Source organism: Danio rerio, chromosome 9, assembly GCF_049306965.1.
Source record: "Danio rerio strain Tuebingen ecotype United States chromosome 9, GRCz12tu, whole genome shotgun sequence".
In the NCBI taxonomy this organism is placed as follows: Eukaryota; Metazoa; Chordata; class Actinopteri; order Cypriniformes; family Danionidae; genus Danio; species Danio rerio.
In genome coordinates, this window is record NC_133184.1 from 46,710,560 (window position 1) to 46,737,511 (window position 26,952).

Genomic DNA, 26,952 nt, shown 5'->3' on the forward strand with positions numbered 1-26,952 from the left:
TTGCTAGTACATGTCAACTTACCCTAAACCTGACCCCAACCCTTACCCAAACCTAACACTCTACTTATAATCTAATGAGAATTAATTTTAATGTAACTTAAATAAAAAAAAAAACGGACCATAAAAATAAAGTGTGACCCGCTATTTAAATAGGAACTGTTCCTGTGACAACTATGGTTATGTTTTTAATAAATTAAGCTTCAAACTTGCCTTGGGGCCACAAGACAGGTTTTATGATGTTCTATTGAATTTATGCATACGTTAATGTATAATACTTGAATTAGCAAAGAGGCAACAAAAGATTTTCCATCATAATGTCTTTTCATGTTTATTGACTTTTCCATTAGACAGGTGGTCTGCCTTTTGTACACAGTAAATGATTAATACCAATGGAAATTACACATTAGACAGTGTGCAGTAGTCTCCGGGTGTCTTTTATAATTAATACTCACTATAAATCATTAATCTCAAATACAACTTGCATCTTAGTTCAAAGATATTAAGTTTTATTGTAGTGCTTAAGCCGCTTCAGTGAGTCGTGGCTTTTTGTCAGTGCTTAAATGTTTCCTCTTGAGATGCTTTAAGGAAAAGCAAGTAAAAAGGAAAGGAAATTAAACTGGAAGTTCGCCATGCTACATCAATACAAATCTGTGTAAAAAAAAAAAGATAGATCTGCAGACTTCATTTTCCCAATATCATCCATTTTCCTGTTTAAAAGTTATACTCTAAGGTAATTAATTCTGCTTTATAATGTTGACTTTAAATATGTCAATTTCAGATAAATCAGTTTGCATGTGCAAAAAAAGAGAAATGTTTAAATAAAGGAATTATATGTAAACATCTTAAAAACTCTAAAAGGAAATTTAGTTGTTTTTGCATGGCACCTCTACTAGAATTCATACAGTTTAACATGAGAGCAAGTCTGTTTTGTGGCACGGGGATGTATTTGTGCACATTTGTGCCTAAAACAGGCCCTTTTCTTTCTTTAGATTCAGTTGCTTCCAGGATGGCATGGCATAGAAATTCATCCGAGATATCCCCATGGCCAGGGCAAAGTCATCGTCTGAGAGGTAGTCCTGCATCAATGAAAGAGGCGTGTGTTAGTGTTATTACAGGCTGGATTTTATGAAAACTTACGAAGGTTACATTTCACCCCCAAAATCATAGACCGTAAACAAGTGTGACCTTTTTAGTAGTTAGATGATATTATTATTTTATTTAAATGAGAAAATTTAAGGAATTTACTACCGTAATGTATTCTGAATCGTAAAAGTATTAAATAACAACTACCAAAGCATTAAGGCCACAATCCCAAACAAAAGTCTTAAAAAACAATTAATTTTCTTTAAAAGTTATAAAATTGATCTCACACCATAACATGATCTTATAGTATTTATTTATTTATTATTTATTTCTGTGATGTAGTCCTGTGGTAATGAAAGAGGTGTGTGTTAATTTTATTATTGGCTGAATTTCATGAAAAACCAAGGTTACAGTTGTAGACCAAAAAGAAGTGTGACATTTTTAGAAGTTTCACTATTTTCTATTTAGAAAATTAAAGGCATTTACTACCATCATGTATAATGATGATAATAGTAATAATGAATGTAAAATCAAAATGTGAAGTCAGGAAAATAATAATTAATTATAATGACAGTAAGGCCACAATCCAATATATATATATATATATATATATATATATATATATATATATATATATATATATATATATATATATATATATATATAACAAATATATATATATATATATATATATAACAAATATATATATATATATATATATATATATATATATATATATATATATATATATATATATACAAATAACAAATAATACAAATAATAATAAAGTATATTAAAATACACTATTACACTATACACTACAAAATACAGTTGTACTCTTACATACATAACAACAAAACCATACAAAACTATTTGATTATATAGATCTTAAATTTATATATAGTTTGTATCATATACATGTATATTTTACATGTATATTTTTTTCTAAATATATACACACACTCTCAAAAATATGGATGCATGTGTATATTTATAAATAGTAAATATTTATTTAATAACTTAATTTATTAAACTTTATTTAACTATACACAGCAAACACATGTATTATGTCTAATAAACAAACTTAAAAAAAAATAATACATAATAAAACTAACTTTGATTTTGGATGTGATTAATCTTTGTCCAGCATTATTTGGCATGTTCAAAAAAAAGGTTGGCTGTGTTTTAACAAAATGATTATGTCTTGATGTTTTTCTTAAATATTAAAAAAACAGTCCAATAATGCAATTTATTATATGCCATTCAGTGTAGAATCTAAAGGCCTTTTTGAAATCATATAAAAAGCTAAATTACTCCTAACTACATTGCAAAATATATCTGTAAATTGACAGTTTAATATTTTGTGATTCATGGTTTTTTTTTTTAAATTCACTTATTTAGGCTTTTATATTGCATTATGGGGCCTCGATCTTTCTTCTAACCACTTAAAATCTTAAAGTTGGAAAAAGTGACTTATGAACAATTTGAATAGTTTAAAGTGATAGATTGTCTGGGTTAATATTATGCTGCAAAAAAATTCTGTGATTTTTCTAAACTTATTTTATTTCTTAATATCATGTTTCAAACTGCTAAAATGTCAGTAAAAGTAGAATTTGCAACATCAAAAGCTGACAGAGCAGAGGTCAACATCCCATAATGCAATTCACAATCGTAAATACACGGAAAACACAAAATATGTAAACTGGTAATTAACAGATGCTTGTTTACAGTGCAGATATTTAGTTCATCTTTTTTATTGTGTGGTAATTTAAGTCATAAAATAAAGATATTTAGTAAAATGCTTATTCGTGATAATTCTTTGGTCATTTAGTTTAACGCCAATTTTGTCCAATCGTATTGTGGATCAGGGTGGAATTTTCCAAAAATGATAATGCTCACATTTTAGTATCTATTCACTTTATTTAATTTTATTATGAATCAACTACGCTTATTATGTATCTGTAAATATTTCTTATAGCATTAAAATGTAATTGTTTGGCAACCTTTTCTTCATTTCAAGTGTGTACAGTATGTTAGAAAGTTCACCTCTTTTCTTGTGGGGTCGACTCCCTCAGGCAGGTCTTCTGTCTGAACGTTCACCAGCTTCTCTGCAGGAAAGGTTTGTGTTACAGGACGGGGCATCGAACCTCCTTGAGTTGAGTTACTTGAGTTGGTTTGGTTTGAGGATGGTTGGGTCAGATCCTGCACACAAGACATTTTCACGTGTTCATTTATGAATCTGGCAGGTGTTTTGTGCACAAATCAAACATCTTAAAGAACATTCAATGTATATTATATTAGTTTGTTTATTAGTTCAATCAGTGTTTTCCAACCCTGTTCCTGGAGGCACACTAACACTTCATATTTTGGATGTCATCCTTATCTGATCCATTAAGTTCAGGTTTTGGAGTCTATTCTAATATTCAGATGAGTTGAATTTGTGTTTAATATGGAAGAGGTTAAAATTTTGTACTGTTGGGAAACACTGGGTTAAATTAGTTTCTATTTCAGAGGTCGCCACAGCAGAATGAACAGCCAACTATATTTTATAAAGCGAATGCCTTTCCAGCCGCAACCCATCACTGGGAAACACCCATACACACCCTCACATTCACACACACACACACACACACACACACACACACACACACACACAACACACACACACACACACACACACACACACACACACACACACACACACACACACACACACACACACACACACACACACACTCATACATCATGGCCAATTTTGTTTATTTAATTCACTTCTACTGCATGTCTTTGGGCTGTGGGGGAGACTGGAGCACCTGAAGGAAACCCATATGAACACAGGGAGAACATGCAAACTCCACACAGAAATGCCAACTGGCCCAGGCAGGACTTAAACCAGGGACCTTCTTGCTGTAAGGTGATATTGCCAACCACTGAGCCACCGTGCTCCCCTGAGTTAGATTATAAAACCAATTCCAATTGCTATTATCTGCTAGCCCTGTCCAAAAAAGAAGAAGAAGAAAAAGAACCTACCACAGTAATTTTGATAACATCAGTTGCATCCCCAAGCTCTGCTTTAAGCTGGTCGTAAGATTTCCCTTCCTAAAAAAGGATAAAAAAAGAAAAAAAAAAAACATTTATGACTGTGCCATACATTGCTGTGTTTGGTAAGTTACTTCAAATAAAGTTATACATTACAAATTCAATCATAAAAATTGTATTTAAATTACTATTATCTGAAAAGTGATTTAATTGCTCCATAAGTAATTTTTATTACTTGCATCAATACTACCTAAAATGCATATAAAACTTTTTAATTTTTTTACATTTGCATCACGCAGGGCCTTTTAACTTTATTGAAAAAGAGTTATACTAAAGTAAGATAAAAAATTATCTGCCCTCTTGTGATTTTTTTTTTACCAGGTGCTTTTTAATGTATAGATTTTTTTTTTAATTTAACACATTTTTAAACAATAGTTTTAATTATTTATTTCTAATTTCTAATGATGAAATAACATAATATTAGACTAGTCATTTTGCAAGATACTAGTATTCATCTTGCAATTGCAATTTAAAGGCTTAATCAGGTTAATTAGGTTAACTTGGCAAGTTAGGTTAATTACAGTAGGGAAGTTATTATAGGTTTGTTTATAGCCAAGGAAGCTAATAATATTGTCACAAATGCCATAGATGTAGCATTTTAGCATTTGCAGATCGCTGGAGAACTACAAATCTGCCACTTTAATGAACTACAGTTCCCATTATGCACTTCACTCACACACCTGGCCCAGATTCCCCGTGATTGAGAGCACACACAGCTGAAGCTGTTCAGGACTAATCAGATGGACTATAAACACAGCATACACGCGCGTGCACACTTACGCATGGCTGAGTCTTGAGCATTTCCTAGCGTTTTTCCTTGTCTTGCATTTTGTGCTTTTGGACCCTTGCTCATGTATCTAAAACTTGACTAAACTTCACTTCACAATTATAGACCTTAAATTAAAAAAAAAAACTGCCAAGCTAAAAGAAATAAGATTTTATCCAGAAGAATAAGAAAGTTTATTCTCCATTATTCATCAATTTGGAAATATAAAAAAAAAAGAATAAAAATTTCACTGAAGGGCTAATCATTTTGCCTTTAACTGTATATAAGTGCAAAACAATTTAAATAAATGACACCATATTCAAAAAAATTTAGCTTTTCAGCAGATAATTAATTTAATTACAATAACTGTTTACACCCAAGACTGTGATGTAAGCAGTCATATTGAAAGAGAGTAAACTTACACTCCACTTTTGTGGGTCCCAGGCGTGGAACCATCCTGTAAAGGTGGGTGGTTCAAAACCTTGTTTCACCACAAGAACAGGTGTATCCAGGTCACGGCCAGCAGGGTGGGACTTCAGATACTCCTGTGCTGTAACCACCGCTTCACGCTTCTCTGTGTCATTGGCACCTTTTCCGATCCACAGGTACACCTGGATGAACATAAACGTGCTATGATTTCAAGGGGTCTAACTGATTTAAAAAACTGCAAAAAAACATCTACATCCGACATTCACCTGATCCCAGATGTCCAGCAACATCACGTCATCCTCATCCAGGTCATCCTGGTTGAAGTTTGTGATCTCTGTTGCTATGAAGCGTCCTGTCTGGTTGGAGCACTCAAACAACCGGGGCGTGATACTGATGTTTTCATCCTGAAGTCTGAAAACAGGAGAAGATAATATCTGTCAAAACACCATATGAAGAGTTCAGATGCAAAAACCTCTCAATGCCACCTAAAATGTTCTTCTATGTATGTCTCCAATGTTTATATGCTGTTAGTTGACTTTAAATGCAATAAAAAATAACCTATTCATCAACATAACAGTGGAATATCTGCTACACAAGGAAATTTTTTTTTTAAGTATTTAAGAAGAAGATTTTGATGGCACTTAGAAGCTTTTGCATCTGGACTCTCCATATTTATCTTTTGCAAATAAAACAATCACAAAATTCATCCCCTGATACCAAACCCTATTTAAAAAAGTATTCTGTGTTTTTCATGCGAGGAACGCTATACCTAGAAACCTGTAATCATTGACTTCCACAGTATATGAAAAACAATACTGTGGATGTCAATGGTTACAGGTTTCCAACTTTTTTTTGTATATCTATCAACCACTCAAAATGGTTAAAACAATTAAAATGTGAGTAAATCATGACAGAATTTTAAATTTTGCATGGACTATACCTTCAACCACAAAGTGTGTTATACCTTAAATATTTTAAGTAGTTTAAAGCAACAGGTTTCAACATTGCATTTTTTTGTGCAATTTGCTTGTTACAGCTTACTGATGGGTAGAATCATGTATTCATCTAATGTGGATTTACACTGAGGAATTCAACAAAAACTGTTGAATTAATGCAAACTGATAGCGTCAATAAGAGCTTAAATGTTTATTTTACTGTACTACAAATGTGTCTTTAGTAAGTGAGTTTCCCCTACAGTCCAAAGACATGCACTATAGGTGAACTGAATACACTAAATTGCCATGATTGTGTGTGTGAATGAGAGTGTGTATAGGTGTTTCCCAGTGCTGAGTTGCGGCCTGAAGAGCATCTGCTGTGTAAAAACAAGTGCTGGAATGGTTGGTGGTTAATTCTGCTGTGCCGACCTCTGATAAATCAGAGACCAAGCCAAAGGAAAATCAATAAATGAGTGAATGAATAAGATTGTAAGTTATCTTTAATGATTGTAATGTTTTCTTCAGAGCCTGTTGCACTGTTGTCTGATTCACTCTGTCTACAACAGGGGTGCCCAAACTTTTTCTTATGAAGGGGCAATAACCAAACTTAAAGATAACAAAGGTAAATATAACTGCCATGGGTAAATACCTAATTTATTTAATACTGTTTAAAATAACTAGAAAACATTGCTTTATATTAACTTATACAGAATATTTTTAATATTTTATAATTAACTTATTACAGTCAAAACAGAAACATTTTTTCATTTATAACATTACAGAGTTACATTAGTTTTGATTTGGTCGCCAATGTCTTCTGCATAGTCCTCTATTTGTCGAGGGGCAGTATTTGCGTTTTACAAACTCAGATTCATTCATTCATTTTCTTTTCGGCTTAGTCCCTTTATTAATCTGGGGTCGCCACAGCGGAATGAACCGCCAACTTATCCAGCATATGTTGTACACAGCGCCCTTCCAGCTGCAATCCATCACAAACACCCATACACACTCATTCACACACATACACTACACTATGGACAATTTAGCTTACCCAATTCACCTGGGGCCTCATGTATCAACGCTGCGTACGCACAAAAACTTTGCGTACGCCAGGTTTGACGCTCAGAATCGCTCACGTTTGGATTTACTAACAATGAACTGAACGTGGGAATGTGCGCAGCTTCTTGGCAGGCGTACGCACATTTTTTGTGCGTGTCTGTTTTATTTCCATTGGCGACTCCTAGAGGCAGTTGTGTTAAATTCCTCTCTACAAAGTGTCTGAGCCTTGCAATGGCAGCTGTATGAGACGGGTTCAGCAGGTATATAAGGTTTCCATACCATACATTTGACCAGCTAAACATTAAAGCACAATTTGCAGCAGTCGCCTGTTTTCCCAATGTAATCTGAGCGATCTACCGCACGCACATTGCTATAAAGACACTATCTGAAGATGAATTTGCATGCGTAAATCAGAAACATTTCCATTTAATAAATGTGCAAATAAAATATGATGCTTATTGATATGAACTTATTGATGATTCCTACTTGTCTTTCTCGTGATAAATAGTTAGCAAAATCTGATATGTAGCAGGGGAAAAAACAAGAAAGAATTCACCAGACGCTGGATTCGAGCCGAGTTCATACCCGAACAAAAATCAATCAATTCATGATCACATGCGTCTTACAAGGTGCGCCACTGAGACTGCTAGAAGTGCTGCAACATTTTACAGATATAAACCACACTATTTCTATCTTTAATGCACTCAGTGCGATGTTCAGACCCAACTGTGTTAACCGCATCAGCTAAACTCTCCCCACTCTATTTTTTTCTTTTGTTGTTAATTCCGGAGAACAAACTTGCAAATAACACCGCTTTTCTCCGGTCTACCTCCGAAAGTAGCACCTCCAATTCACATTCTGTTCAAAGTTTTTCTTTTTCTTGCTTTTGCCGTTGCTTTTTCGTTGGGTTTTTCATTAGCATAGTCATTAGCATATTCATACGGGGGAGGAGGCAGGGAGGGGTTTTGTGCTCGTGCATGTTGCGCTCAGTTTCACGTTCATTCAGATGTACAAAAGAATATGCGTGAGATTCGGCGTAGGCAGTGTTTCATACATCTGAATTTTTTTCTGCGTACGCACATTTACAGCTTTGTGCGTACGCAATGTTTTAGTAAGATTTCCACGCAAGTCTTCGTACATGAGGCCCCTGTATCGCATGTTTTTGGACTTGTGGGGGACACCAGAGCACCCGAAACCCACACAAACAGGAGGAGAACATGCAAACTCCACACAGAAATGCCAACTGACCCAGCCGGCGCTCGAACTAGTGACCTTCTTGCTGTGAGGCGACTGTGCTGCCCACTGCACCACCGTGACGCCCCAACTCAGATTCATTTACATTTAATTAAAACATTTAATTTTAGTTTGCTTTTTTTGTGTCTTAGCAATCTAATGAAATAAAGGTAACTTCAAATTAGAAATGACGAACTCTTTTTAAGGCATTCGTCCCAATCCTTTTTATCATTCTCAGATGGGATAGTGGGCCAAATCAAAGGTTACAATGGGGCCTATTTTGGGCATCTCTGCTCTATAGCATTCTAATTAGTTCATTCTTGAGGTCAGCTTATCAGGATTTGATACAGAGCAACTTGTGGATTCATACAGTAGTGCAAATGTTACTGTACAGTACCTTTTGTTGCTAGCATACTGGGACTTTCCACCTAGATTAACCCAGAAGTCAGCTGGTTCCTGGCCTTCAGCTATGACTTGCTTCTCCCTTTTAGAAATAATGTCAGCTAGAGATTTGGCCATCTCTCTCTCATCTCCACTGCAGCCCTGCAGTATGTCAAATAAACAGGTTAGAGCTCAGAAATATTAGCCCTCTCATACTACAGGATTTCCTTCCGAAGTCTGGTATTTTGAGCATTAATTCTACCAACCTTGCCATACCACAGGTAGCAGCACTTATCCGTGCTGAGCACAAACACATCATTGGAGTTCAGAGAAGATGAGCGTGGAGGCACCTCAGTGGCACGTGTGTTGAACTCGTTCGTACCATGGACATGAAACAATCTAACTGATGGCCGAGATTGGGAGGATCCTTCCCTGGAACTTCCTTCCTATAATTCAATCATAACAGTCACATTAACAAATGAGGTGGGTGCATGAACTGCATGGTGCCAATGTGTAATTTATGCAATGCAAGGTAAAGTTTCCAAAACACTACTGCACTTTTGTTTTGATGAAAAAGTACACTTGTTTAAAACAATTAACAATAAAATAACAATTTTAATAACAATTAAAGTTTTAACACGTCAGGCTATGAGTAGCTTAGTTTTACAAAATGTACATTTTCTAGATGAATATTAATATTTTTGAGGTTGCTTTATGTTATTAGGAATTCATATTACATTTTACACTACTTGCTCCTTTTTAGGAAGTGCAGTCAAATGTACACTTTTGTATCTCATCTAATTATAGGATATGGTCGTTTATGGCAGTAGAATACACAATTAAGATAATATTTCAGTAGAAGTATACCCAAGTCAAGTCAAGTTGCTGCACTGCTATATTTTTAAACAATATCTTTTTAAAGGGATAGATCAGTTAAAAATGAAAATGACCTCATCATGTATTCTCTCTTGTGTGTACCTTGAGTTTCTTTATTCTGTTTAAATGAAAATAAGACATTTTGAAGAATGCTGATTTCTAGCACCAACTGACTTCTGTAGTAGCGAAACAAATGACCATATAGGTCAATGCAACTAGCAACCAGCATTTTTAAAAACAAAATATCTTTATGGAGTCAATCTAGGGCCATATATACTTGCAAAATAAAGGTAAGTATTGAGCAAAACAAAAACAAAAAAAATGCAAATCACCAAAAATCGCAAAACAAAAAATAGTTTTTGAGAAATAAAAAATAATTTAGCTAGCAAAAATAAAGAACCGCAAAGGTAAAATTAAGTTTTGCAAAATAAACCTGAAATTTTCCCCCAAAAAATAAATAAATAAATAAATACCCTACAAAATAGAAATCAAGCAGTGCAAAAAAAAAAAGAAAAAACAAAGCTGTTTTTATACTTTGCACTTCATATTTCTGCACATTTCACTTTGTGACCCTGATTTGTCAAGTGAACTTGGTCATTTACAGCAGGCCCCGGACCTACTGGGCTGTAAGACCACCTCGTTGATACTGCGTCTCCAGGTGATGACTTTACTTAAATGGAGGCAGGTCTGGACCTACTATAAACGCCCAAGTTCCCTTAATTCTGCCCCCTTGTCAAATCATGGCCACAAAGTGGAACACTCAGAAACGTAGCAAACTCACGGTTGATTAAAAAGCAAATCAAAATGAGCATTGCAATTGACTGGATGTGTTTTGTAAAGGTAATGCTATAAAAAAGGTTTTGCAAATATATATATATATATATATATATATATATATATATATATATATATATATATATATATATATATATATATATATATATAATTTTTTTTTTTTTTTTTTGGCACTGCTTGATTTTTTTTGCAGCTCTTTTTTTTGTTTGCAAATTTCATTTTTGTTTCTTGAAAATTTATTTTTGCTTTGCAATTTTTGGAGATTTGCATTCACTAATTTATTTTTGCTCAATACTTTGTTTTTTTTTCCATATATCTTCTTTTGTGCTCAACAGAGTAAAGAATCTTAATAAGAGCAAGTGAAGAGTGAATAAATGATGTTTTTTATTTTGGGGGAACTATCTCTTTAAGAAAAAAAATATTTAAGGGAAATGGTTGGGTTAAAGCAAAAGACATTTAAGTATTTCTGTAGAAAGGAAGAAACAGGCTTACAGACCTACCTCATAAACAATCATTTTGCCCTTGAATATGGCCATTAGATGCATGGGCTCCTTTCCCATAGGAACGCGGACCTGCACCGGTTCTCCATTATATTTCTGGTCCAGAATCACAGCCTGATATGCACAGGCTGTCAGCTCTGCTGTGGATGCATGGCGGCCCTGAGATATTATCCACAAAAATGTTAATATTTGTACAGTGCAAATCTGAAAAATAAGCATTGTGCCATCATCACATTTGCTTAATCCAAGGAGACTCTGCATTCACAATGGACATCTTATTTTGATGTGAAATTAATCATAGGTTTCAGAATTCTAATGTGATCTAGCTTGAAACAACCAACTTTAAACACTGTCTGAATAACTGTGTTATAAAAAACATAAGGATGGAAAAGGAGCCAATTTTTTTTTTTTTTTTTTTTTTTTGAATTTTAGACACCCCTGCTGTCATGAAGTAACTTAAAGAACCATTTAAAATGTTGAGGTCTCTACACAAGCGTTGGGTTCATATTTTAAATAATGCAATCATTTACTCAGAAGGGATGCATTAGATTGATCAAAAGTGGCAAAAACATACAGTTGAAGTCAGAAGTATTAGCCCCCCTGTTTATTTGTTCCCCAACACATTTCTAAGCATAATAGTTTTAATAACTGATTTTTAATAACTGATTTATTTTATTTTTGCCATGGTGACAGTAAATAATATTTTACTAGATATTTTTCAAGACACTTCTATACAGCTTAAAGTGACATTTAAAGGCTTAACTAGGTTAATTAGGTTAACAAGGCAGGTTGGGGAAAAGAGGCAAGTTATTGTATAATGATGGTTTGTTCTGTAGACTATCGAAAAAAATACAGCTATAAGGGGCTAATAACTTTGACCTTGAAATGTTTTTAAAAATGTAAAAACTGCTTTTAATCTAGCCGAAATAAAACAAATAAGACTTTCTCCAGAAGAAAAAATATTATCGGATATACTGTGAAAATTTCCTTCCTCTGTTAAACATCATTTGAGAAATATTTAAAAAAGAAAAAAAAATGTAAGTGGGCCAATAATTCCGATTTCAACTGTATTGAATTTTATATTGATATTTATTGATTTTTTAATACTTCTCGTTACTAAAGATTTTGTATCATAGCTTTCACAAAAAACAAAAAACAAAATTAAGTAGCACTTACAAGCAACTTTCCAACATTGACACTAGAACAATTTCTGTGATTGCTGAATATTCAGCTATCACAGTAATAAATTGTATTAAAAATAATTCATACAGTTCTATTTAAACATCAGTATCTTCACAGTGGAAGTCATCAAAGTTGGATAAACTTACAGAGCAGTGAATGGGAGAGAACTGAAAATATATGTTTTTGTATTTGTATTTGCTAAAATGATAAAAGAAAAATTCCACGATAGTGTTAACATCAAATGTCACCCGCATAGACACTGCATTAAAAACACCTTGCCTAAGCGGTTATTAGTTTTTTTTGTAATTTGATGTAAAGGTCATATAATGCGAAGTATAGCTTTATAATTGTACAAACATTTAGAAAAAAATAAGATATTAAAAATGCATCATTATCATCTTGTGAAAAGGGTTCATTGGTATTTCACAATATTATAGCTTTTTTAGACAACAATAAAAGCAGCCATTTTGAGCATACGTAAATGATGGAGTACATAATGTAAATAATCGATTAAACAAGATACACCTACTTGCCACATGTAGAGAATGTAGTGAAATTTGCTGCTGACTTCATATTTGTAGAGAATGAGATAACAGTCCCCACCGTAGAAGTGACCGAGCCACTTCCTGTCCACAGGGGCGAGCTCATTGTCCTCTATCCTCCACACCTGAAATAAACATACTCATGTGATGATTTCTGCAGTAATTCACTGAGATGAATGAAAGGCTGCTTCACTGACCTCTGCTTCTCCTGACCCATCATCCACCATTTTCTGCTGTGCAGCTATGTCAGGTCTGGCATGCATAGAGGTGGCATCAAACTTGACTTGCTCAACTTTCGCTGTAGAAAGTAATATATCATTAGAATAATGTAGAACAATATGTTATTTGGACATTCTGTGTAACTATTTCAATTAGGGTGGTCATATTTGTGCTTCTATGTCAGACAATACTGTTTTGAAAGACTATTATGTCATTCTCCTAGTTGTCATGATCACCAGCGATCTAGGCCTAGCACATCACTGGAAAGCATCCACTATAACCCTAGACTACAATTCTGAGGCTGAAATGAACTACAAATCCCATTATACCCTGCACTCACACACCTGGCCCAGATTTCCCTTGATTGCAAAAACACAACTGAAGCTTGTGAAGACTATAAATACACCTTACTCACGCACACATTGCTGAGTCTTGTTGTTTGTAACACTCCTAGGCGCTAGTCTTGTCTTGTCCTTGCCTTGCCATTGACCCATGTTTTGTTTATCCTTTCTGTTGTTTTTGCCACCTGCCCTGATCATTTGCCTGCTTTTGACTACGCTCTTGGGTTTCCTGTTTACTCCAGTTTGCCCCTGTGTTGACCGTTGCTTGCCTGACTAATCTCTTAAATAAACTACATGTGGATCTTCATCTTGGTTGCCAATATTGTTATTTTGATGATCAATAGTGATCGAGCGTTTGCAGATTGCTGGAAAACTACACACACAATCTTTGCTGAGTCTTGTTGAACATGTGTAGCATTTCAAATATTTTTTCCTTGCTGTGTTTTGAACACTGCTTTGTTTACTGTTTTGGTTTTTTGCCATCTACCCTGACCCTTAGTCTGTATTTTGACTATGTATTTTGGATTACCTTCATACTCCTGTTTGCTCCTGTTTCTGGCCATTGTCTGCATGGCTTCTCTGTAATAAACTGCATGTGGATCTGCACGTCTCTTAAGCCTGGTTTATACTTCTGCGTCAAGTGACCGCCATAACCCACTACGCATGCAACACACGTAGCTGTGCCTTTATACTTCTGCGCGCTGTCTCCAAACGCTAGTTGGCAGTGATGTGTTAATGTGTCTCTGTGTCGAGTTTCTTTGCTGGTGTTTTTCTTTTTCTGAACACTTCCTGAATGTACAAGTGGCTCAAACTCGCTCATTTTGAGGCAGGAACTGGCGGACGTGCAACTGAACATGTCTGGGGTAAGATGAAGGAGGAGGAATTGAAGATAAATCCAAAGAATCTCTAGGAGTCCTGCAAGAATGCTTTCTTTGCCATTCCAGATGACTTTATTAAAAAGTTATTAGAGTCATTGCAGAGATGTATGGATGCAGTCCTCCAAGCTCATGGGAGTCATACATAATATTAATTCTTTTTCCACTGCAGTTTGACTTTATATTCTATAATGGACATGTGACAAGACTTTTTTCTAAGCAAAGTCAGACCTTACTGTCCTAATTAAATATATAAAAATCAAGACATGATCATATTTTATTCTTAAAAAGTGCAATCTAGAGGCCTTTGCCTTTAATATAAGGCACTTCTGATACTAAATGATCAACTAGAAGTCAAGATATTATTTGTTTTTCCTTAAACTTGGATAGGCGACAATATTTTTGTCAGGTTGTTTAGTTTTGTTTTCAACTACATTTGTTGAATAAATGTAAGAATTTACATGAAAATACATACAAATTAAGTGATTAGAAAGAAAGAAAGCCTCTGCAACTGAATTGAAGTGGCAGAATTTCACAACTTAACAGAAATAAATATATATAATCTCAAAGGAAGATCTTAACTGTTTTAACTCTAGCTTAACAGGCTACAAGCTTTATCATAGCAAAACTTTATCAACACTGTTTTGCAGAACTGTCTATTTTTGAGATTGTTAATCATCACACATTTCAGTCTCCCATCCTCTTTTTAGTGTCAGCCTTTACTCGTGTAAACCAGCCTTACCAATTTTCCCCGGATTGTGTGTGGTGCCCATTCCAACTGTCTGCCCCTTGTCTGTCCATTTCTGGAAGAGTTGCTTGAACACTGACGATTCTGCTCCCTCGCTCACCGTCTCTATGTAGGTGGAAACAGGATATCCTTTTGCTTTTACGTAGGCCTGGAACAATTGAACATTTAGTGAGTTGATGATAGTGTTGAATTTGCATGAAGTGAACCAATTTACATTTGGCGCAGTGTACTGTGATAAACTTAGAAATTCTGAGCCTTGTGTTTTGCAACTCTTCTTAGATAAGCGGATCAAATGGTTCTGATACTTTGATCAGTGCATTGGGGGAGTTGTTTCGTCTTTTAGTGACTTGAAGCAGTTTTAATTTACTAGAAGTTTTTCACATATGTTAAGCTGCTTTGACATCTACATCATAAAAGGGGCTATAGAAATAAAGTTGAATTGAATGTGATTCACTGGTGATAGCAAAGACTCATATTTATATATACTCACTTCTGCCATCTTTAGAGACTCTGTCCTTTCAGCTTTGGATGCCTTTTTGCCCTTCCAGATGAAGATCTTTATTCCGCCTTGATCCAGCAGATAGCAGTCCTGCCACAAGAATCAGATACCAGTTACCACACTTTCCATATATAGTGGCTACATTAGTTTCCATCCATGTTGTAAGATAAGTAATGCTTGTGTAATTGTGCTGAGTTCTTTTATAGACAGTGGCTTTTTTATTTTTGAGAGCATTTCAATTATCTTTATTAGAGGATAATATAATCTCTGATATTATCTGTGTTCAAAGGGAAACTGAAACTTCATCTTTTATTATTAACTTCTAAGTCCTTATTAACATTAGGATTACACTGTCAGATTGCATTTGAATAGCTGTTTATCATACATACAATTTGCCTTCCTCTTATGGGGGAATTTTGTAAGTCCTACTTCTCAGTTTCAAGTCAAGAGGAAATTATATTTGTTTCAGTTTACTTTTTGAGGATGGTATCTTAATCTTATTGTACACATTTCATTGTAATACAAATAGTACATTATAATACAATTGGTTCATTATAATAAATTGTTTTGAAATAGTTTGAAACTTAAAAATAGGTCTTTAGTTTACTTTAGTACTCAACTTTCTTCTCATTTTAAACTCAATCATGATTTAATTCATTTCTGATCAATAAAATTGTCATGCTATAGATTTATGTCGTTGCAGTAACAGCTGAGCTTTAGTTTAATTGTGATTTCCATGACACATTCATTTGAATAATATTTGTTCATTTCGGTGCCTTTAAATTCCAAAATTTGCATTGCAGCCAGTTGACCAGGGGTGTATTCCAAATAGCAAGTTTAACTTAATCCTAACCCTAATATTTTGCTTGGTTAAACCTAAACCTGATTACTTGAGGTATGTGTTTTTCTGAAGCAGTCCTGAGGGTAAGTTCTGTCAACTTAGAGTATGTTAGTCTTGAACACAAAAGACTCTCAACAGAGCACCAAATGCACCATGAAAAAGACGGCAAAAAGCACCTCTTCTTTCTTCTTCCGTTTCACCGCGAATCACATTGAACCTCCCTGTACAGCAATGTAAAATATGGAGCAATCGCTCACTTTCAGTGTTTCATCATCTTGTTTTATCCCACCCTATCCCACAGAATTACTGACCCATACAGTGAGGTAACACGATGGCGCAGTGGGTAGCACGATCACCTTAGCTAGAAAGTCACTGGTTTAAGTCCCGGCTGGGCCAGTTGGCATTTCTGTGTGGAGTTTACTTGTTCTCCTCATGTTCGAGTGGGTTTTCTCCGAGAGCTCCGGTATCCCCCTACAGTCTAAAGACATGCGCTATAAATGAATTGAATAAACTAAATTGTCTGCAGTGTATGTGTGTGAATGAGTGTATATGAATGTTTTTCCAGTACTGGGTTGTAGCATGGAAGGGCATCTGCTGTAAAAAACATATAATGGATAAGTTGGCGGTTCATTCCGCTGTGGAGACCCTTAAGGAATAAAGGGACTAAGCTGAAAAGAAAATGAATGAATAAACTTTAGTGTGATCATCACTTTTATCTCACCCTTATCTTACGCAGTGGATGCCCTTCCAGCTGCAACCCATCTCTGGGAAACATCCACACACACTCATTTACACACACACACACACACACACACACACACACACACACACACACACACACACTCATACATTACGGACAATTTAGCCTACTCAATTCACCTGTGCTGCATATCTTTGGACTGTGGGGCAAACCAGAGCACCCGGAGGAAACCCACGCGAATGCAGGGAGAACATGCAAACTCAACACAGAAACGCCAACTGAGCCGAGGTACGAACCAGCGACCCAGCGACCTTCTTTCTGTGAGGCGACAGCACTAAATAAGAACTTATATATGATGGTTGGTTGGTTTTGCCTCCCCTTTTGTTAAAGGCTAATTAATTTTTCTATAAAAAAAAATTGCGTAATAAAATATTTTGATATGTCATAAAAGGCCATGCATTTAATAGAAATGTCCTGTTACCAAAATATATATATATATAAAAACTAAATAATTAACAGTGCAAATAAATGTAACCCAGGTTCATTCTGATTACCTACCCCTATATACTTTTCTGGAGAGAGCAAAGAGGAGGTAAGTTTTTCACAATTTTTCTTTTTTTAAATCCGCTAGAGGCCGCTGTGTATGCTTTTTCAGATGTCAAATTTTGCGCCATGCTGTTCTTGTGTAAATCGGACTGACTGACTGACCAACCGACCGATCCACCCTTCCCATTTCCTATACCCAACCAACAGTATTTTAATAGGCACTGATTGACCTGCCCTGCATCTCAAGTTCGCCAACGTACTTGTCGAGCTACCAACAAACTGGTAACAGCGAGAAAGCCATCCATACGGAGGTAAGCGGTCAGCTAGTAAGTAAGAAAAGAAACGGCATCATACAGCCCCGTAGCATTCATTTTAACGACGAAATGCAGCCATGTGAGCTCTGGATACATAATTCGCAATCTCCAGAAATGTATATAGGGCAAAGTTTTTAGAATGAACCTGTGTTAAATAAAATATTACTTTACTGTCTTTTACTGAGAATTCATAGAATATTTTAAGAAACACACGTTTCTGAACTCTGAGGTGAACTAAACCAAAAACATAGCCTGCTCTGGAGCAGATTATGTTCAGAACATACGTTGCTATGGGGACTTGCATACCCTGTGAGTTAACTCGTTTTTTTGGAATTGAAAGCTGAGGTTATTTACATGCATAACTTTAAACCTATCTGGTCACGTAACCTGCTTTCTGAAATAACCTCAGGTCAACCTATTCCATGAGCCTATGAGACATTGCCCATGTTTTTAATTAGTTCATTCATTCATTTTCCTTCAGCTTAGTCTGTTTCAGAGGTTGCCACAGTGGAATGAACCGCCAACCATTCCAGCATATGTTTTACACAGTGGATGCCCTTCCAGCCGCAGCCCAATATTGGGAAACACCCATACACATTCATACACTACAGACAATTTAGTTTATTCAATTCACCTATACCACATGTCTTTGGATTGTGGGGTAAACCAGAGCACCCACAGGAAACCCACGCCAACGTGGGGAGAACATGCAAACTCCACACAGACATGCCATCTGGCCCAACCGGGACTTGAATCAGTGACCTTCTTGCTGTGAGGAGACAGTGCTAACCACTGAGCCATGTGCCGCCATGTTTCTAATTGTTCTGTTTTATTGTAACATGCATTCACTCCATAGACATGCACATTATGCTGATGATTACTATCCCTTATCAAATGTGAACTGTTTTATCAGCTATTTTATCACATTTGCCTCTCCCAGCTGTAATCAATGCATTTGTGCACTTTGACGTTAAGTGTAAGGGGTGACATTTGACAACACATATGTTTCACTGGAGCCTATGCTATCATCATGGCCTTTATACAGAATTACTTTATGCTGTGGTGTGTTTGGTTTGGGTCAGGGTTAACCATACCTCAGTTTTCAACAGGTCTTGTGTGAGGGGCTTTACTGCCACTTCCTGCACTACAAGGCTCCCCTGCGCATCTGAAATACTTTTGAACACAACATATTAGTTTAATTTAATTGCAGCAGACATTTTTTTAAATGCATTAAAGCAGCATGATGTTCATTAGTGTAAAACGCTGTAACTCACTGATAGAGCTTAATGGCAGTTTTGAGTTTCTCATCAACGATCTCATCTGGGATGGCTTCTTTGATGTTTTTCGGCCTCTCGCCCAGGGATTGCTTCATCAGTTTCATGGCTTCCTCTGAAGATTGCTCATCATCTCCTTCCACTACGGCCACTTGCGCTCGGCCTCCTCTCTCTCGATCGCGGATGTCCTTGGCTAGGTTCATTCCCTAACAAAAGGCTTCATTCATTTAAAGTGCAGATGTTGTATAATAGCCCTTAAGAATCATAAACTGGGGTGTTCATGCATTTGTAATCAATGGTTTACCCTTAATCTCTCCATTCGGTTACTCTTAGGCCCATTCCACTGAATGATCAGACTCCCCAGGTCCAGCAGGAACACATCGCCTTTATTGAAGCTGTTCCAGCTCATTTCCACCTTAAAAAAAGAGGGATTCAATTTAATTTAAACCCATATACAATGACAATTGATGTTTGTTCCAACTACTTATTTTAAATGAGCTAAAACAACACAATTCTTTTTTTGTGTGTGACAACTTAATTGATTTATTGATCTCTTTATATCTGCTTCCACTAGACTCATGTTTAAAGGACATTCAATCTTGGATGGCACTGAATTTTCTTTATTTTAACGATTCTAAGACTGAAGTGATGGTGTTTAGTCCCAGCTATAACTGTCAGGGTTCTGCCACTCTGGTCTTGCAAATTCTTGTTTTGGTGGCAGATCTCGGACACTACCCGTGTCTGGTCCCGTTTCTGTCTCTGTGTGCGCGCGCGCCGTCGTGGGTGTACGCAGAGTGTGCGCGCTCCTGCTTGACGCGGCCGCACGCGCGCTCTGCGTCCCCCAGACGCGTGCGCTCTTGTACTCGTGTTTGTGTTTTCGTCTGTCAGCAGCGTGGTGTTTCATTCCCAGCGTCTCAGTCTTGTTGGTTTCGGTTTTGGTCGGCGCTGGGATGAAGCATGCATGCTGCATGTGTGAGCGCACGGTGAGTGTTTTCATTCATCGTGTGCTCGTGTCTTGCGTCTTTTGTCAAAGCACGTGGCTCGTTGTTTACATTGTGGTCACGTGTTTTTGTCGTGTGCTTCAGTGTTGTGTTATGTGAGCGCATGGCTTGTATTGTCTCTCTGTGTCATGCGCTCTCCTGTCTATTGTCTAGTCCCACCCTCCTTGTTAACCCATTATTAGTTAATTGTGTTCACCTGTGTGTCAATTTACTTTTTGCTTTTATAATCCCCCTCATGTTTTCAGTCCTTTGCCAGTTCATCGTCGATATTACCCTGTCTTGTTGTCTCCAGTCCTGTTTTGTCCTGCCAGCCCTGTCAAGTTTGTTTTTGCCTTTTTAATTCATGTTTTTCCCTTCGGGGAAGTTTTGTTTTGCCTTTTATTTTTATTTGTAGTTTATAATAAGTATTTCTAAATTTTTTCTGCAATTGGGTCTGCACTCCTTTTTTTTCCCTCACCGATCGTGACAATAACGGCGTTCACTCTGTACCCCTGAAAAATCTTGAAACTTTCTGTAAGCCAGATATTGTGAACCTGGGTTTTAAAATGGACCCTGAGCTAAAGCTTGAAAGCCAGATTCGGTCTGTTATTCGCTTTAGCTTCTTTCACCTTTTCACCTAGCTTCTTGCCTTTCGCTTCAAGGCAACTGGCCAAAATTAAACACGTTTTATCATGCAAGCACTTTAAAACAGTAACCCATGCCTTGTAACCACCCGCCTGGACTACTATAATGCACTTTATTTTAAGTCAGTCCTCTATTTCTCGACTGCAACTCGTTCAAAATGCAGCTGCACGTTTTATAACTGGCACACACAAATACGAGCACATCACTCCGGTTTTATCTTCTCTTCACTGGCTGCTTGTGCATTTCAAGATCCATTTTAAGTTTTATTTGTTTTTAAGTGTCTGATTGGTGCTGCACCTCTCTAAGCTTCTCTATCCCTAAACACCTTCTCGGTTGCTTTGGTCAGCCGACCAGCTCCTCCTGGGTGTGCCCAGGACCTGTCAAAAGCTCAGAGGGGATCGGGCTTTTGTTGTGGCTGCACCTAAATTGTGGAATGAGTTGTTGTATATTAGACAAGCCTCTTCCATTACTTTTTTTAAATCTCTCTTTAAAACCCACTTGTTCAATTTGGCTTTTAGCACTGTGTGAGATGTTGTCATTTTATATTTATTTGATGTTAATTTATTCGTATTTTAAAATACTGTATGTGCTACTCTTTTTTTAATATCTATTGTCAGCACTTTGGTTTTAAAGTGCATTATAAATGAAATTTATATTGAATTTCAATCCACTTCAAATTTGAAAAAAAAAAAAAATGAACAAGTTAACTTAATTGCTTCATGTTGTCCTAACACAAATTGATTGAGTGGAACCCATCATTTTCTTACAGTGTACTTATGAGGATGTGGGCAACATTTTACTATAAGATTTCATCAATTAATGTTAGCTAATATAATTTATAACATGAGCACACAATAAACAATACAGTATTTATTCATCTTTGATAAAATTAGTTAATAAATATAAAGTCGTTCATTGTTAGTTAACCCTCAGTCCATCAAGTAATGTTACCAAGCACACATTTGGCTCTTAATGATGCATTAACCACAGCCATGTCACCCTGTAGCCCAAGACTGGTTACTCACTGAGGTTAAGCAGGGCTGAGTCTGGTTAGTACCTGGATGGGAGACCACATGGGAAAACTATAGGTTGCTGTTGGAAGTGGTGTTAGTGAGGCCAGATGGGGCACTCAGTCAGGATGAGTGAACAGGATGAGTCCTAATGCCCTAGTAAAATGAAGGGGACACTATACTGTCAGTGAGCGTCGTCTATTGAATGAGACTTTAAACCGAGGTCCTGACTGTCCATGGTCATTAAAATCCTATGGCACTTCTCATAAAGAGTAAGGGTGTAACTGAGCCAAATTCCATCCATTGGCCCTTACCCGTCTTGACCCCCCAATCTTCCCCATCCACTGAACTGGCTCTATCACTGTCTCTCTACTCCATCAATAGCTGGTGTGTGGTGAACCTCATGATTGTGAAGCGCTTTGGGTGTATGGCCATACACAATAAATCCGCCATATAAATACACATTACTTACTAGTAAATGTTGAACTAAGATTAATAAAGGTTGTACAAGTATTTTTCATTCTTAATTGATGTCAGTAAATACATTAAAAATAACTAAGAACCCTATTGTAAGATATGACCAGAATATTTGTAGGAAATGGCTTAGGCATTAAACAAAAGTTTACCTCATAGCAATTCAGTTTGTGCATGCAATACTTATAAATTTGCTAAATGTTTGAATTTTTGCCATTCGTTTCCTCTTTGCATGTTTAAAAGATTAATGCAGTGGCATTTAAATGTTTTTGGATGTCAACCCTGAATTACATTTGGTTGTATTGTAGGTGTCTTTTGTGTTTTTGATACGTGGTGCAGTAAGAAGGAAACTTGTAGACCAGCGGTGTTTATTTTTGTGGCACGTTTAAGTTGTTAATGTGAACGGACTGTGGCTGTTCTTACCTCTCCTGCAACCACATGCTTATTTCCCTTCACATGCAGAAGTCTGCGTATGTTGTATGTGTTCGTCTCCACCTGTTTCATCCCAGATGCAACTCCACCTTTTTTGTATCTAGAAAAATATTTAAAACAAAATATAATCAGCTTTAGAGCTCTTATCAAAACTTATTTTCACATCTTAGAGGCGTACATTTCTTGCAATCTGAAATGAAGAAGTGTTTTTCGACTTGTACACTTCCACATTTTTTAAAGAGAAGTACTATTAGACGAGAAGTATCATGTACTTTCCAAATCGTCTTAAAATAAAGAGATTCAGATGCAGATATTACAAATTAAAGGGTAGATACGTGTCATTATGGAAAATATGAGTCAATAGTTCACATGAAAGTCAAAATAAAAGTCATTAAATCCCCATAAGCAAGAGCAAAAGTATTTTATTTAGTATACTAGTATTTTATTTCATGAATTGACATGTTATTTCGTTTTCCTTCTGCTTAGTCCCTTATTTAGCTGGGGTCGCCACAGCGGAATGAACCACCCACTATTCCAGCATGTGTTAGCACAGCAGATGCATTTCCAGCCGCAACCCAGTACTGGGAAACACCCATACACTCTCACATTCACACACACTATGCCAACTGACCCAGCCGGGACTCGAACCAGTGACCTTCTTGCTGTGAGGCAACAGTGCTAACCTATATTCTGATTGGTTGAGCTGCTTTCGAAGCACTTTTAATCACTACAAACAACTTCAGTGTTACTGCACCACTGCATCCGCATGTTCCTGTAGTTTCTTGTAATATCTATTGCAGCAAAATTAACCATTTATTTTGAGAACAACTATTTCCCATCAAAACAAAACAAAACAATTGTGAGTGAAGCAATTACATGAGTGTATGTTGAGGCCCATTGTTTCAGATGTGCTTGGAGAATATTATTTTAGAGTTTTCTATTTCTAATGATATTGTATGTTCATCGAGTTACTCCATTTATTTTCCGTAAAACAGGTCTGGTTTAAACTATTACCATACTCTGAAAGATAAAAATATGTGAGGAAATTACATAGTTAAAAAAACAGGACACACGATAACAGTTCCAGTTTCTATTTTCATTTGACTTGCACCAGAGGAGGCCTTAGAAACGTTGAGACTTTAGTATGAACTAATTTTGATGGTATTTTTTTCACCTTTTGTTGAATATAAATGACTTTGCAACTACTTGCCAACTAAATCTCATTAGAGAATGTCTGCTTAGTATCTTCTGATTCTGCTCAACCAACAGACACTATCCTGACTATAAGAATCTTTGCAAGTATGTCAACTTAGAATAACCCTAACCACACAGTCTATTATTACGCTAACGAGAACTGGTAGCTTGTAGATGCAAGGAAACTGGGCCAGACAGCATCTCTAATATTAAACATCCACTAAAAGGCAGAAAATATTACTTTCCAAAATGAATTGTAGATAATGGTGCACGGTGACTCAGTGGTTAGTACTGTCACCTTACAGCAAGAAGGTCGCTAGTTTGAGTCCCGGCATTTCTGTGTGGAGTTTGCATGTTCTCTCTTAGTGTGGGTTTCCTCTGGGTGCTCCCGTTTACCCCACAGACTAAAGCAGGGGTGTCAAAAAACTCAGTTCCTGGAGGGCCAAAGCCCTGTAGAGTTTAGTTCCAACCCAACTCCAACAATTACCTGCAGGTTTTAAACAAGCCTGAAGGACTCAATTAGTTTAATTAGGTGTGTTTAATTAGGGTTGGAACTAAAGACATGCGCTATAGGTGAATTGGATGAACTAAATTTGCTTTAGTGTACGAGTGCATGTTGAATAATGCTGGGTTGCAGCCGGAAGGGCATCTGCTGCCTAAAACATATGCTGAATAGTTGGCGTTTTATTCTGCTGTAGTTTCTTTATCAGACCCCTTATATACAGTATAAGGGACTAAGCCGAATGAAAATGCATGAATTCATAAATACAAACTTTATTGAAACATTTGAAGTTGAGACTTTTACTGTCACTTTCACTAATCTTAAGTTTAAGCATGACATTTAAATATTTAACTTTAAGAAAGTAACATATTCATACATAAAGTCAAGCCCGAAATAATTCATACCCTGGCAAATTCTGATTTCAAGTTTTGGTTCAAATGAAAATGAAAGATGAATTTATATATTATTATTATTTTTGCAGAAGCCTGTGTCATTTATGGACAAAAAAAAAAAAAAAAAAAAAAACTTGCTGATTTAATAAATGTGACTTTAAGTCAGTTTTTGTCAAGGGTATGAATAATTTTGGGCTTGTCTCTATATACTTTGATTAAGTGTAAATTTTTACTGTGGTTTAGCGATTAAGGCACTTGACTCTGCATTGTGTCTAACATCAGCTATGTTTCCATCCAAAGATGCAAATTAAATGTTTGTGCAAAACAGGAATATCGCATAAAAGACGTACAAATAAAGCAGCATTTCCATGCAAAGAGTCAAAGAGAACAAAATCGTCACTTTCTGATTAACTGGCGCCAAATATCGAAAGTACAAATGGATTTTGCTGCGGTAAGAGAAGCTGCGCAAATCTTCTCTTCATTTAATAAATGACTTGCGCCTCAGAAGACAATGCCTGTTGGTATTTGAAGGCGTGAGACGCAGAGCACAGACACTCTTGATAGTTTTGGAGGTGATTAATTATATAATACCACTAATACTGTAATGGTTAAGACCAAATAACAATGTTTTAGATGCATTATCATCACATGTATCTTATAACAAAATCACATGACTTTTTTTAATGCACACACTAAAATTTGTTCGGTAAAAGTGTTTCCATTGTAGTTTATGCACATTTTTTCTTATCGAATGTGCATACAAATAGGTGGATGGAAACATAGCTATTGATTTAAGCAACTGTCACCTTCTTGTATTGAGGAAATCTTAAACATCAGATGGCTTACATGATGCCCTGTTTGAAGTATCCTTGAAAGGTGGCACTCTCATGGCCCTGGGTCTCACGATGTTGCACAGCAACACCCCCTAGATGGTCGTCCATCTGCGTGGTGTAAATCGCCGCTGCTCCCATCTCATCCTGAGAGGTGGACTTTCCCAGCCAATAATGGATGTCATAGGAGAAGTTGTTGCTGGTTTTGTGAGTCTGAAAATGAGCCATATCATTCATCCTTCATTGAGGTTTGACAAACTCAAAGCACTTGAGTACCTTTGTGCTGATACTTACGTAGAGAATTACATAGCTGTCTCCCTCAAAAAACTGTCCAAATGTTTTAGATGGACAGGGCACAAGCTCCATGTTCTGATCAGTGATTAAAGAGAAAACAGGTAGTTATTTTATTGAATGTGTCTGTGTTTTAGAAATTGATTGCATTCATTTTACAGAATACAGTAGGGATTAATTTTAGAGAACAACTTATTACTAGCGTGAGACTAAAATAGATAGTAGTAATTTATACTTAGGTATAATGCTTGCTATTTACAATCTAATAACTATGACTTTTGCCTCAATTAACTCCTAATTTCTGGTTAATAAATAAGATAGATTTGGTTATGGAGTAGGATTTGTATGTAGAAAAAGATCATGCAGAATATTATACACTCACTGGCCACTTTATTAGGTACACCTTATTAATACCGGTTTGGACCCACTTTTACCTTCAGAGCTGCCTTAATCCTTTGTGGCATAGATTCAGCAAAGTACTGGAAATATTCCTCAGAGATTTTGGTCCATATTGACATGATTGCATCACACAGTTTCTGCAGATTTTTCAACTGCACATCCATGATGCGAATTTCCCGTTCCATCACATCCCTATTGGATTGAGTACTTGTGACTGTGGAGGCCATTTGCATACAGTGGGTTTACTGTTCTCTGTAAACCCTAATGATGGTTGTGTGTGATAATCCCAGTAGATCAGCAGTTTCTGAAACACTCAGACCAGACCGTCTTGCACCAATAACCATGCCCAATCAAAGTCCCTTAAATCACCTTTCTTCCCCATTCTGATGCTCGGTTTGAACTGCAGCAGATTGTCTTGACCATGTCTACATGCCTAAATGCATTGAGTTGCTGCCATGTGATTGGCTGATTAGAAACTTGTGTTAATGAGCAGTTGGACAGGTGTACCTAATAAAGTGTCCGGTGAGTGAATATATTTTTATAATGACCAGGAAATAAGCCACTAG

The 26,952-nt window shown here is 36.3% G+C and overlaps 1 protein-coding gene across 2 annotated transcripts in view; it reads right to left on the reverse strand.

The window, feature by feature from the left end:
* Window positions 1-302: 302 nt before the first annotated feature.
* The window catches only part of vil1 (villin 1), a 43,026-nt gene continuing 16,376 nt past the window's right edge, over window positions 303-26,952 (reverse strand). Inside the window, 18 exon segments of one of the 2 annotated variants that reach the window (NM_200238.1) lie at window positions 303-1,076; window positions 3,130-3,285; window positions 4,114-4,182; window positions 5,371-5,559; window positions 5,644-5,788; window positions 9,002-9,147; window positions 9,252-9,431; window positions 11,157-11,315; window positions 12,868-13,005; window positions 13,078-13,178; window positions 15,058-15,211; window positions 15,554-15,652; window positions 19,058-19,136; window positions 19,238-19,443; window positions 19,542-19,652; window positions 22,770-22,878; window positions 25,713-25,909; window positions 25,991-26,065. In NM_200238.1, the coding sequence (NP_956532.1) occupies window positions 963-1,076; window positions 3,130-3,285; window positions 4,114-4,182; window positions 5,371-5,559; window positions 5,644-5,788; window positions 9,002-9,147; window positions 9,252-9,431; window positions 11,157-11,315; window positions 12,868-13,005; window positions 13,078-13,178; window positions 15,058-15,211; window positions 15,554-15,652; window positions 19,058-19,136; window positions 19,238-19,443; window positions 19,542-19,652; window positions 22,770-22,878; window positions 25,713-25,909; window positions 25,991-26,065 (2,427 nt within the window). In that variant the 3' untranslated portion in view covers window positions 303-962. 2 annotated transcript variants of the gene reach the window in all.